Source organism: Juglans regia, chromosome 10 (assembly GCF_001411555.2).
Source record: "Juglans regia cultivar Chandler chromosome 10, Walnut 2.0, whole genome shotgun sequence".
Taxonomy (NCBI): Eukaryota; Viridiplantae; Streptophyta; class Magnoliopsida; order Fagales; family Juglandaceae; genus Juglans; species Juglans regia.
In genome coordinates, this window is record NC_049910.1 from 2,773,331 (window position 1) to 2,786,015 (window position 12,685).

Genomic DNA, 12,685 nt, shown 5'->3' on the forward strand with positions numbered 1-12,685 from the left:
CTTTCTAAAGTTAATTTATAAAAAAAAAAAATTAAATAAAAAAATTAAATAAAAATACAAAATAAATAATATTGTTGTTACATAACAATGCAAAACATAAATTTACAAAAAATAAAATAAATAATAATACATCACAACTAATTAAACTAATACATAACAATGCAAAATAAATAAAATTGTTCAATATTTTCTGATTATGCATCCCAGCTTTGATGATTCATTTTCTGAAATAGTTTCTGTACAGCAGCTTGATTTTCTGGAATAGTTGCCTAGTACTGTATGATTTTTTTTTTTTTATATAAGTACGTAGTACTGTATGATTCTTAATAAGAGGATGAAATGTATTAAATGATATCTAGTTATATTTGAAGCTTATACGAAAAAGATAGTTTCTATGTGCCTATAGGATACAAGGAGTGCCTAGAAAGCTTGGTACTAGGCCTTATCTGTTTCCATCTAGCAAGCAATAGGGTAAAATATAATAATAAAAATGTGACAGCAAGTTTAAGCAACAATAGTATTTACCTTAGCTATCAAAGTAATACTTGACCTTGATCACCTAAAAAGAATTAGGCCCCATAACATAGAAACTCAAATGTTTGTGCCTTTGAAGAAACGTGAATAGAACACCACATTAAATTACTTTTAGTCATGAGATTTATAGTATATTACAGCTGAATTGCATAGCCTAAGCATACCTAAGCCCCAGAGAATTAATAGTCATATAGACATTAAGAAAAAGGAAAGAAATTGAAAACATAAACACAAAATCAAATTATATCTATCTCGATTCAAATTATAGAAAATCCTCAAGTAATTATAAATCTACATTTCATTCTTCTTATCACTTAATATATAGCATTGTCGTCTCAATGGTAGTCTCACTAGTAATGCCATCTACGTGGATATGTTTCCACAAAATGATGTTATATTTCTTGAAAACAAATAGTATTAACCACCCTAGACTCTTTTCTCTCTCTCTCTCTCTCTCTCTTTTTTTTTTTTAACTCTCTTTTGATCTCTCATCTGAATTTCTAGACTCCAGGACCTCTTGAATTAATATTGATAATTCATCAAAATCATATCATACATAAGAAAAAAAAAAAAAAAACCTTCTTATTCTCTTTCATAACTTGGTCGTTTACAATCAAATCCTAAAACACCCAAAAATACAATAAAATCCTAAAACACAAAAATCTCAAAACACAAATCGTTTACAAAAAAAACCCAACACTCATAATCAAAAATCTCGAAACCCATCATTTACAGAAACTAACAAAGTAGAGAAAGAGAGATGACCATACCATACAGAAACTAACAGAGTAGAGAAAGAGAGATGACATAGTAGAGAAGGGATTGAAAAATATACCTTACGAGCTTAGACTTAAAAAATGTTAGATGGTAGCCTCCGCGTCTCTCTCCTAAATGCGCAAATTGCAAAGGATTTCGAAAGGAGAATATAGGTTGCGTCGAAGAGAGTAGGAGAAGAGATGCTGCGTCGAATAGAGCAGGAGCAGAGAAATGAGAAGAGATAGACGGGATTCAAAAGAGAGATTCTTAAGTTAGGGATTTTGCATGGGGCATTTTTTTTTTAATGATCCGGTTACGAATAACCAGGTCACAGAACCGGATCCAGATTCTTCTCACCCGCCCGGGTGTAAACCTGTTTGGATGCACACCCCTAATTGCCAATGCTCTAAGAAATTAATCGGTGAAGAGTATTATTTCTCAAGAAATAAATTAGTTATTATTATTTTATTTATCAGCCGGTTTTTGAGAGTTTTTAAAAAGCACGTTCTCAGATAACTTCTAATTTTAACTAAAGCGAACAAAATTACAACTACTGGCGGCGAAACCCTTTACAATTAAAAAGCAAAGATACTTCAAGATGAAGTAGCTTTCCACATCACCATACAAATTATTGCCCACTTCTAAATCCTCAACCATCTATCTCTATGCATCCTTGTGCTTGCCAAAAATAGCTTCTTTGGTCACAAGCTTTATGCCCCTCACCCAAAGCTCAGCCGTTTCAAGCCCACCCTCGCATACAAAATGCACCTCCCTGTTCTTTGTGGTCACCACCCTAAACACTCCAGGTACATCAGCATCACCCTTCTTCCAGTTCTTCCGAAAAATTGGGCTAGGCCCCACCTCAGCATGCCGGCAGGTCACATTTCTCCGGCTTGACTTCCCCCATCGCAGCACTCCTGCAGACCCCATCATTCTCATCTCCTTCCCATGTGGGCTTCCTTTCCCTCCCCTGGTGTGTTTCTGTACGTAGGCACCACCTAATACTAGCTTGCGGGCAAGCTCGTCTAGTATCACGTGTTTCGCGTCATTTTTCCTGCCATTGATTGTCCTTGTAAGTGAGAGTGCTGTTTCACCTCTAGCAGTCTTTATGTTGCAGTCGGCCCCACGTGAGATCAAGAGCTCACACATGGCCCCGTGACCTTCCTTTGCAGCTAGCATGAGTGGAGTGTAGCCTTCCCTATCAGGGACGTTTACATCATAACCTCTGCTTGTAAGCAATTTGACTGCATCCAAGTCCCCACGACGAGCAGCACAATGTAAAGCACAGAACCCTCCAGGATTGCGGTTGCCCTTTTCAAGCGCTAATTCAAGCATTACCTTCTCAAATAAGTCATGGCTCTGATGTAACTCTGATAAGGTGATCGCCGTTTGGCCGTATTTGTCATGCAACTTTACGTTGGCCCCTGCATAAACCAGCAATCTGAAGGCTTCAACATGACCCTTCAGAGCAGCAATCATTACTGCCGAGAAACCATTTTCATCCTGATAATCAAGATTAAATCCTCCCAACCCAATCAGGATTTCCAAAGCCTTAATGTCACCGGCTTGGGCTGCAAATATTACGGGAGAGAATACAGACATATTGCTGGATCTGGGTATCTTCATGGCTCTTATTCCGTCCAACACACTGTCTTGAAAAGCAAGGGACCACCGGTTTGACCCAGCAATTGATATTGCAGACTGATTAGCAACATTTACCAAGCCAAAATCAGCACCGGTCATGGCCAATAACCTGAGACACTCTTCATGCTTATATTTTGCACAGATCATCAAGGCCGTGTCCCCAGAATCTGTCCTTGAGTTAATATCACAACCAGAGTCAATTAGGCAGTGAAGTACAGTTGATAATCCAAGGCGGGCAGCCATGTGTATAGGACGGAACTCATTTTTCTTAGCTGTCTTAACTGGGCATTCGACATTAGCACCACAATTCAAGAGCACCTTGACAGCACCTGCGTTGCCACATAGGATGGCATGATAAAGGAGAGTTCTCCCATAATGTGGGATATTGGGGGAGAGGTGTTGTAGGAGCATAGACAAGATTGCACCACTCACTTCGAAATACTCCACTGCACACCAGGTGATGGCGTAGGGCTCTGCTAACCCTGCACCCACTCGATATTCCTCCCCAGTAGCCACGTCCCAAGACCAGGCCCCCAACTTCTCTTCGACATCCATCCTGACACCAGCCTGTTTTTTTTTTTTCATTCCAGGAAAAAGACCCAAAGTTAGGGGGAAGAGGTAATCATGAAAAGATAAACACAGTAATAAGTCTGACTATCTTATATCTCATATTGAGTCTGCAGTGCAAATCATGCATTCCCAACTCGAAACTAAATTGCTTGATATTATAGATCGATTTACACTTACCAGAATCTATATACTCAGAAAGGGTAGGGAAATTAATAGCAAAAAATGATTTTTTTTTTTTAATAAGTAAAGATTTTAACCATCAAATGCAATAGACGAAGCCTACAGCGGCAGCAAGTGCAGTACCCGATCACTCTAATATTTAATACTGAGAAAAGACTCACCTGGAGCAGCAACCGGACGATGGGAACCTGCCTGCCAACCACGGCGGCAGCAAGTGCAGTACAGTCCACATTCGTGTGAACAGAAGGCTTAGATGACTGGAGCAGGAACCGGTCAGATGCACTTGCATCTACACCACACTGCCATTAAGCAATAATGTCAGTACAAATATCATACAAGCTTTTAATACAGTGGAGAGTACATCCAAAACAAAATTTTCAGGCAAGACAAATACACATCAGTGTACTGCACATGACAAAATTAACCAGACTACCCACAGATTACACCCGAGAACTGTGGCTTAGAGGAGAGAGCTGCAGAAACTGTACAAATTTCATCAAGATATTGAGGAGCAATTAATTTCCTAACATGATCTAACATTAAGGGCAAGTTTGGATCACAAAATAAAATACAAAATTCTCATCTCATCTCATCTCATCTTATCATTACATTTTTTTTAAATCCTCGTACAAAATATAATAAATAATTCAACTTTTTCAAATCTCAATACACTTTTTTCAAATCCCAAAACAATAATAATATTAAAACACAATATTTTAAATTTCAAAACAAAAAACAAAATTCTCATCTCACCTCCCAAACCTGCCCTAAAAGCAACCATGTAATGCTCATTTCAATTTTACTGGAACAGTCTGCAGTAGTATCTAAGAAGTTAGTGATTGAGAGCCCATATGAATACAATGTTTTACCTTCATGAGAGTTTCAACCACATCCGCAAAACCCCGGAAGCATGCGGTGACAAGAGCATGTCGACCAACGTGGGGCCGGATGAGATCAGAGCCCATGAGCAACTCTGTATGTCTTGCACGGCCATGACAGCTCGCCTCCAGCAAAGCCTCCTCACAGGCTAGCTGTGACGCCCCAGCTTTAAGTAAGATCTCAAGAATCTCAAGATGTCCCTCTCTCACTGCTGCTGTTGTCACGCAGCCCCTGAAGAGTTTCTGGTTCACATCAGCTCCAGAGTTCTATCATTTAAAAAGCATCAACCCTTAGTATTGCAAAACTGTTGACAAGACTTCAGAAGGAGACATTTCATTCTATTCTTTTCTTTTCTTTTAATTTGCTCAAAATCTCACTTACAAAAAAAAAAGGCTCAAAATCTCAAAGAAGACAAAGATCCAGAAAACCAATTCAACGCAAAACGTAAGGCCACAAGCAGACAAAAAGGGGGAACATATCTGATGTATGTAATAGGCAGAAAAGCATGGAACTCTCATGGCAGTACATTAAGGTCATTAATAAGGAAAAATGGGATGCACCGTGGTCCGTGTATGTGTACCATCATGCAATTACCACGCTCTAGCCAAAGGTCAGAAACAGCTAAATGCATTGAGGACCAATCAAGAATGATAAAACCAGAGAGATAAATTTAAATGCATTGAGGACCATCATGCAATTCTCTCTCTCTCTCTCAGATCCAATTGGATCTGAAGGTACAGACCTAGCTTTTCAAATGAATTAGTTTGAAGCCGGATTTATAATCTGCTTCACCTTTAACTATAATTACGGAAAAATAACAAAATAAAAAGATAAGCAACACAAAAGGGTGGACCACCGACCATAATCATGAATAAGCCCTCGATACGTTGAATTACGTGCATCTTCCTGAATCAAACTAAAATAACAAAAAAATAGTATGAAGTAAATTAACACTCACAGGGACAACCAACTACATGCATCATGAAAAAAATTCAAACAATAGGATAAACCTGACAGGGAAGCTGACCAATCAGGACCATCATATTTTTGTGGTTTTAAGTAATGCATAAAAACTTCACAGTGGATAGTACAAAGTTTTGTGGAGTGTAGTTGAACTGACATCCAAAAAGAAAACCCTTTGTCTAAAAAAAAACCGCCAAATACAAATCATCTTTATCAACTAAAAAAGTCACTAGCAAATGCAAAAATCAAACTGCCAATCTACCGTCTATCAGAACAGGAATACAAAGTAAAAATCTAAGGGTGCAAATCATCAACAAACTTCAGTATAGATATCATTCAATTAAAAGTTAATGATAGAGATTTTAAAAGCTGATAGGTGCTAATCCAGAAAATTAGTTACGGGCTACCGCCTTTACATTAGTGAGAGATAATAAGGCATTTATTCACTGGACACAAAGAGGGAAAGCATTGAAGACATTGAGATTGTGCTTGGATGTTGAAGTGAGTTGAGTTGAGTTGAGATGATAAAATATTGTTAGAATATTATTTTTTAATATTATTATTAATTTAGAATTTGAAAAAGTTGAATTATTTATTATATTTTGTATTGGAATTTGAAAAATTTGTAATGATGAGTTGAGATAAGTTTGATATCCAAACGAAACCTGAGTGTGTGTTTGGATGTTAAAGTGAGTTGAGTTGAGTTAAGATGATAAAATATTGTTAAAATATTATTTTTTAATATTATTATTATTTTAGAATTTGAAAAAGTTGAATTGTTTATTATATTTTGTATTAAAATTTAAAAAAATTGTAATGATGAGTTGAAATAAATTGTTTATTATATTATATTTTGAATTGTTTAATATTAAAGAACCTAAAGGAATAAGCAGCTTTAATACCAAAGGTAATCATGTCTGAGAAAATCGAAACCTTAGCTTCCATAGCACTGATTTCTATTCAAAAGCCTACAACGCATGATTTTAAATAAAAATTGAATAAAAAAATATTAAAATATTAATTTTAATATTTATATTATTTTAAAATTTAAAAAAATTGAATTATTTATTATATTTTATATAAAAATTAGAAATAATTATAACGTTGATACGATATAAAACCGTTTCATGACCCTTAATGTCTCTGAAGATATCGATAGAACTTCTAAAAGAAGATTTTAGAAATGACTAAAGAGAATCGCAAACTAGTAAGTACAAATACGCGGAATATGCTTCAAAAACCGCAAACATTAAAAAATTAATAGCACAAATTAAAATACTTAGACCAAGTAAAATACACGCTTTCAACAATTTCTAAGCAAAATAAATAGACGCAACTGTTTCAAAATGCTTTGAAATGGGAGGAAAATCAACGATGCGAATGCAACAGTAAAAAAACTCAAGCTTTGGTGCCAGTGAACCGAGCAATTACCAGCAACTTCTTCACGAGGTCGACGTTGCCAGCATGGACGGCGAGGAACAAGGCGGTGACGTCTGTCTTAAACTCCTCGTAGTCCACGCGGACCTCAATAGGCAATTCGTCATGCAGGACCAGCTCGGTCTTCCTGCTCTTGAAGCACACCGCGCCGACGAAGTTCACGTCCACGAACGGATCGGCGATGCACTCTATCACGGACTTCAGATCGCCGGAGAGCGAAGCTTCCAGGAGCCGTTGCGAGACATCGGCCTCGTAGTCCACCGGAAACACCTGCTGCTTCCCGGAAAAAAACGTCATGTCGGCGGCTTCACACGTGGCGTCGCTCGATCTTCAGTCGTACCAAGCTGTGGCTGCAACTTCAGATGAAGGCTCGCAGTCGCATGCGCCCCCTCTCGCTCTAACAAACACGAGGCTCGAGTCGAGAGAAAGTTGGAAACTTTGAAAGAAGTGAGCGCCAGAAGTGAGTGAGAGAGGCGACTGTAAATATATTGGGAAGTTTAAACTGCGATTTAACCATGGTTACAAAATTTGGTTGACTGGGACCTAAAACAATTGTGTGTGGGGTCCACTCTCACTTTTGGGATTTTTAATTTTTAATTAGCAATTATTAGAGTAAATGGTAATCCTCTTCCCCAAGTGGAAATACACGACTACATTAGTAACGGTTGTTGCTGGCTATTTAATTTTTAGAAAAATAGTATAATTAATTTTTGAGTATTTTTAATCATTAAATTATTTAATATTGAAATAATTTATATAATTTTAAATGAACAAACTCTGAAAAATACTCTTACATTTATAAATGAATTATATAAAAATAATTTTATAAATTGATACACGTAATTTTATTTAATCTGTTAAATTTATTTTATAATTAAAATAATTTTATAATTTATAAATCATATCAAACAATATCAATTTATGAAAAGTTTTTTTTTTTTTTTTTATGTAATCTCCTGGAATATTTATCGTATCTAAAACATTACTCAACAAGATCACAGTGACCTTATATTGTAACCGAACACCCATACCTTTATGCATGCTGCTGACATTGATGAAGAAGAGCATATCTGTGTATATAATATCTACAGTGTCAGAAGAAGTTGTGTTCAGTTCTACGCTTCTGCTTCTTACTTCCTTCTCCTTTGAGAGTCAAAAAGTAGAAAGAAGGGAAAAAAAATTATGAAAATTAAAGATAAAAGTAGTCCTACGCAGTCAACAAGAGTAACATACAAGTAATGACCCCTGCCCAGCCCAAATTGCAGTAGCTCACTCAATCTTTTTTGACCCAGCGTTTTATTTCTCACCTCTTTAATGCCAGAGGCTGAGGCCCCTCCCTCCTTCCAATGCCATATACTCGGTTCCATATATCTGCCAATGTCAGAAATAGGTGCATGAATTAAGATGTACGTATTCATTTATTCAATGATAAATTTTATATATATACATATAATTTTTTTATAATTCTGCTTTAAATATAAGTTGATTGTGTAAAATCTGAGATTTTTTACGACTAGATTTGAAAAGAAAGGATTTTAATTTTGTTTTTAAGTCTAAATCTCCTTTTTTTTTTTTTTTTTTTTCTTGTCATGTATTAAAATTTGGATTTGAAGAGAAATGAATTCAAAATCATAGTTATTAATTTAAAATTTAAATCCAAATAAAAATTCAAAATTCAAAAATTTTCATCAAAAGTATGGACTTGTTAGGTTATAGATTTAAGATGAGATTGATGAGATATTTAATTGAAAATAAAATAAAATATTATTAAAATATTAATTTAATTTTAAAATTAAAAAATTTATTATATTTTATATAAAAAGGAGACAATAAAAAAAAAACTAATCATAATATTCTCTTGCATGCATGATAAAAACACGCTGGAATATGATACGAAGTGAGTTGAGTTGAGTTGAGATGATAAAATATTGTTATAATATTATTTTTTAATATTATTATTATTTTGAGATTTAAAAAAATTGAATTATTTATTATATTTTATATTAAAATTTAAAAAATTATAATAATAAATTAAGATTAGTTGAGATAAATTTGAAAACCAAACAAGACAATTTTACGGAAGTGAATTGATGACAGTGGATGACAATATCAACCAGAAATCTGAAACCGATTAGATGCAATGCATGCGATTCGCAATTTATTGATGAAAAAATAAATAAATTAGTTAAAACTTCCCGAATATAATAATATATACAGAGAAAATAAAAGGGATTGGTCGGGTAACATTGAAGATCCCTATTATTTGATAATGGCATAATGGCAGGTAGTAGTAGTAGTACAACACTAGTAGTCTAGTAGTACAAGAGGCACCTGTCCCAAAAAGGCAGGGCCCCCCTTCCGAAGGCGGAACAATATCTTGCAAATCACCATTGTCATTTCAGGTATCAGAATTCAGAACATCAAAGATCCTGGACCCATCCAATAATATTCATAGGAAAAATAAAATAAAATAAAATAATCTTTAGCATGTTTGACTGTATACCGTACGTACATCAGCTTTCATATAATGGTTCAGAGTACCTCACAGCGCTGTTAGAGATAGAGCCCACCATGAATATTGCTGGATCATGACTCATCGAGCTACAGCTAGCTCGATTATTTTGGTATTTTTGTATACATTTATCAGGCGGCTTATAAATAAAATAATGATTACTACTATTGATGAATAAAGCTTTCAGTGATAAAAAGAAACACAGTAAAAGAAGGCCAGTGACAAAAGAATATCATGTCTCCCTTGATATATTTTTTTTAATTAATCTGAATTTTCAAAGGGCATCGTGTTTCCAAAGTTTCATCTACTTTAACCAGCAAAAGTCGGTCGAGAATGAAGAGGTAGCTAGTAGCATTGAGTGCAAAGCAAGTTTTGATAAATGCTGCTTGTGCTAGACGGGGGGCCATGCATGTATGGTTGGACAAGTTAGCAAGCAGAGCCCTCAGTCCCAGAGGCCAGATGCATTGCCAACCGGAACCGCACGTGATGGGCATGGAGGAGTTTCGTCCCTCTCTGTCTTGAGAAATGCTACAAATCACTTTACTGTCTATCACACTCTCTACACATTTCATATAAATTTATTTTTTTTTATTTTTTATTTTTCACCCCAACACGTTCAGTGTACTGGAGACTCTACAAATAGTAAAGTGTTATTTAGATTTTTTTCCCGTCTTTCCTTCCTAAGAGCACTGGCAATGGACTAGCCATTGCCAAGTTCAAGTCTAATTTATATTTGATTTTGAGATAAAATCTCTGGCATTGAACTCGGCAAAGCTATCTTTTTCTAACTTTAGCTACAGTAAAATCTCCACACTCGCTATACTTGGCGAGTAACTGTTGAAGAAGCAAACATTTATTTTATTATTTCCGTTCTCTTTCTCTCGTGATTTCCATTTCCCTCGTATTTGCCCTCGTCTCTTTCTCTCGTCTCTTTGCCCTCGTTTTTGCCCTCGTCTCTTTGCCCTCATCTCGCCCTCGTCTCGCCATCGTCTCTTTGCCGTCGTCTCTTTGTCGTCGTCTTGCCCTCATCTCACCTTCGCATCTCGTCTTTTCCCCTTTCCCTCACCCTTTCCGTTTTTGCAGCTCCATCGCGGCTTCTCTCTCTCGCTCTTCTCTCCGTTTGCCATTTTCTTTTTCAGAAACTCCTCTCCATCTTCTCTCTTTCTCAATCGATTTTCTCTCCTTTCGTAGGTCGATCTTCGACGGTTGGGCAATTTCCCCTCTCTCTCTCTCTCTCGGCTTGGCTCAACAACGCAGAACTCTCTCTCGGTTTGGGTAAGCTTTATTTGGGTAAGCTTTGTATTGAGTACGAATTTGTTAATTTCTGAAATGGGTATGAATTTGTTTGGGTAAGCTAGTTATTATCGTTGCTGATTTTTCTACAGTTGGTGTTGTTGATTTGTCTGAAGTTTGTGTATGGTTATGTTTCTTCAGTTGTTCATTATCGCGTCCAGCCAAACCTCCTCTCAGAGTCTGAGAGTTGAGCCCCCATATATATATATATATATATATATTTTTCTGTTTTCAGTAACTACAATCCATTGTTTCTGATTTGTTATTTTTGGGTTTGTTTGCTTTTCGTGTATAGCCATTTTCTCGTGTCTTACTCTGCTTGCTAGTCATTTTGGTAGTAGAAAAGCTCATTCAGTCATTTGATCCCGTTTACTTTGCACAGCTTTGTTTTTCATAGGATGAATCCAAACTAACAGGGTCTTTTACTTCATAATTGATGTTCAATGTGTTACTTCGTTGAGTGTTGCAAAGGAAAAAAGTATAGAATTAGATCAGTATTTGAGGATAGAATTCATCAATAACAGGTTTTAAACATAAATATAAACAGCTCTAATTGCGTAAACTTTCACTTTAGGTGCATTAGAAAACCTTAAAAATATATGTCAAAGCCATGAGCCAATCTAAATATCCCCATTCCTTAATTTGGAAAAAAAATTATAAAAGCTAATGAAAGGAGTTCAATTATTTCTTTTTTTAGTGGTAAAAGGAGTTCCATTAATGTACAAATTAGGTTTCTAATTCCATATATTGTTTTTATTGCATTTGTAAATCTTCCCCAAACAACTCCCGTAGATAGGAACATTGTAATGCACCTATATTGACTAATGAAGTGAAAAGAGTCCACAACATAAAAACACAGCAATCTTTGCTAAATAATAATGATCAGAATAGGATACTTGTTTGCTATACAATACTTGTTTGCTATACAATACTTGTTTTTCTATCACTTTACTGTTATTGTTTGCTCTCTCCTTTCATGTAAGCATGCTTTAGGGTGTATTTATGTGTGTATGTAGTAGTATATGTATGTGGGTAATGGTTTGGACGCTACATATAACGTTTGTGGCTATCCCGATCAATGGTTTCTTTCAATGCCATTTGATCCCGAAAACACCACATATATTATTTGTTAAGACACTTTTCTGGCTCCACAACCAAAAACAGAGTTTACTTTGCTTTTTTTGCAAAACAGATGAGGAATAAAATATGTTTGTTGTTCTTCTTTGCAAAACAGAACAAGAAGTTTAATTTTGTTGATGTTTTGCAAAGTTGTTGTTTTTCTTTGCAAAACAGAACAAGAAGTTGATTTATTTGCTATTTTTCTGCATATTTTTCTACATCTTTCTTTGCATACCAGCTTATCCAAACAAATTGATGATGTAATATTTGTTGTTTTTGTAATTTAGTGGACTGTTTTGATGGAAGGGTGGACTGTTTTTGTAATTTTAGTGGACTGTTTTGTAATTATTGGACTATTTTGATGGATTAGTGGACTATTTTTGTAATTTTAGTGGACTGTTTTGATGGAAGGGTGGACTGTTTTTGTAATTTTAGTGGACTGTTTTGTAATTATTGGACTGTTTTGATGGATTAGTAGACTGTTTTTGTAATTTTAGTGGACTGTTTTGATGGATTAGTGGACTGGTTTTGTAATGGCAATGAACTGTTTTGATGGATTAGTGGACTGTTTTGTAATTTTAGTGGACTGTTTTTATGGATTAGTGGACTGTTTTGTAATTTTAGTGGACTGTTTTTATGGATTAATGGACTATTTTGTAATTTTAGTGGATTGTTTTGTAATTAGTGGACTGTTTTGATGGAATAATGGACTGTTTTTATAATTTTAGTGGACTGTTTTTATGGGTAGAAGAAATGTTGGTATGTTTGTTTATGTGATTGTTGGGTGAATGGTTTACA

General features: G+C 35.3%; 1 protein-coding gene and 1 non-coding gene across 3 annotated transcripts; one reads left to right on the forward strand and one right to left on the reverse strand.

Moving 5' to 3' along the window:
* Positions 1 to 1,771: 1,771 nt before the first annotated feature.
* On the reverse strand, positions 1,772 to 7,405 carry LOC109012188 (ankyrin-3-like). Of its 2 annotated transcripts, none has more exons than XM_035694366.1 (4): positions 6,958 to 7,405; positions 4,554 to 4,829; positions 3,846 to 3,983; positions 1,772 to 3,501 (listed from the first exon to the last, which is right to left on the reverse strand). In XM_035694366.1, exons 1-4 carry the CDS (start codon positions 7,258 to 7,260, stop codon positions 1,954 to 1,956), a joined length of 2,265 nt encoding a protein of 754 aa, XP_035550259.1. In that variant the 5' UTR covers positions 7,261 to 7,405; the 3' UTR covers positions 1,772 to 1,953. The 2 variants fall into 2 exon arrangements, with proteins under 2 accessions (XP_035550259.1, XP_035550260.1); XM_035694367.1 differs by having other exon boundaries at positions 4,554 to 4,794; positions 6,958 to 7,040.
* Positions 7,406 to 11,763: 4,358 nt separating this feature from the next.
* On the forward strand, positions 11,764 to 11,893 carry LOC118349772. Its single transcript, XR_004802689.1, has one exon. It is a non-coding gene; the product is annotated as a small nucleolar RNA snoR80 (small nucleolar RNA).
* The last annotated feature ends 792 nt before the right edge of the window (positions 11,894 to 12,685 follow it).

Bases quoted from the DNA above. Each gene is read 5' to 3' on its own strand.
- LOC109012188 (XM_035694366.1), bottom strand. From the start codon at position 7,260: ATGACGTTTTTTTCCGGGAAGCAGCAGGTGTTTCCGGTGGACTACGAG. The intron at 4,830-6,957 runs GTAATTGCTCGG...TTTAAATGATAG, and splicing joins ACCTCGTGAAGAAGTTGCTG to AACTCTGGAGCTGATGTGAA. The intron at 3,984-4,553 runs GTAAAACATTGT...GCTTAATGGCAG, and splicing joins TGGTTGAAACTCTCATGAAG to TGTGGTGTAGATGCAAGTGC.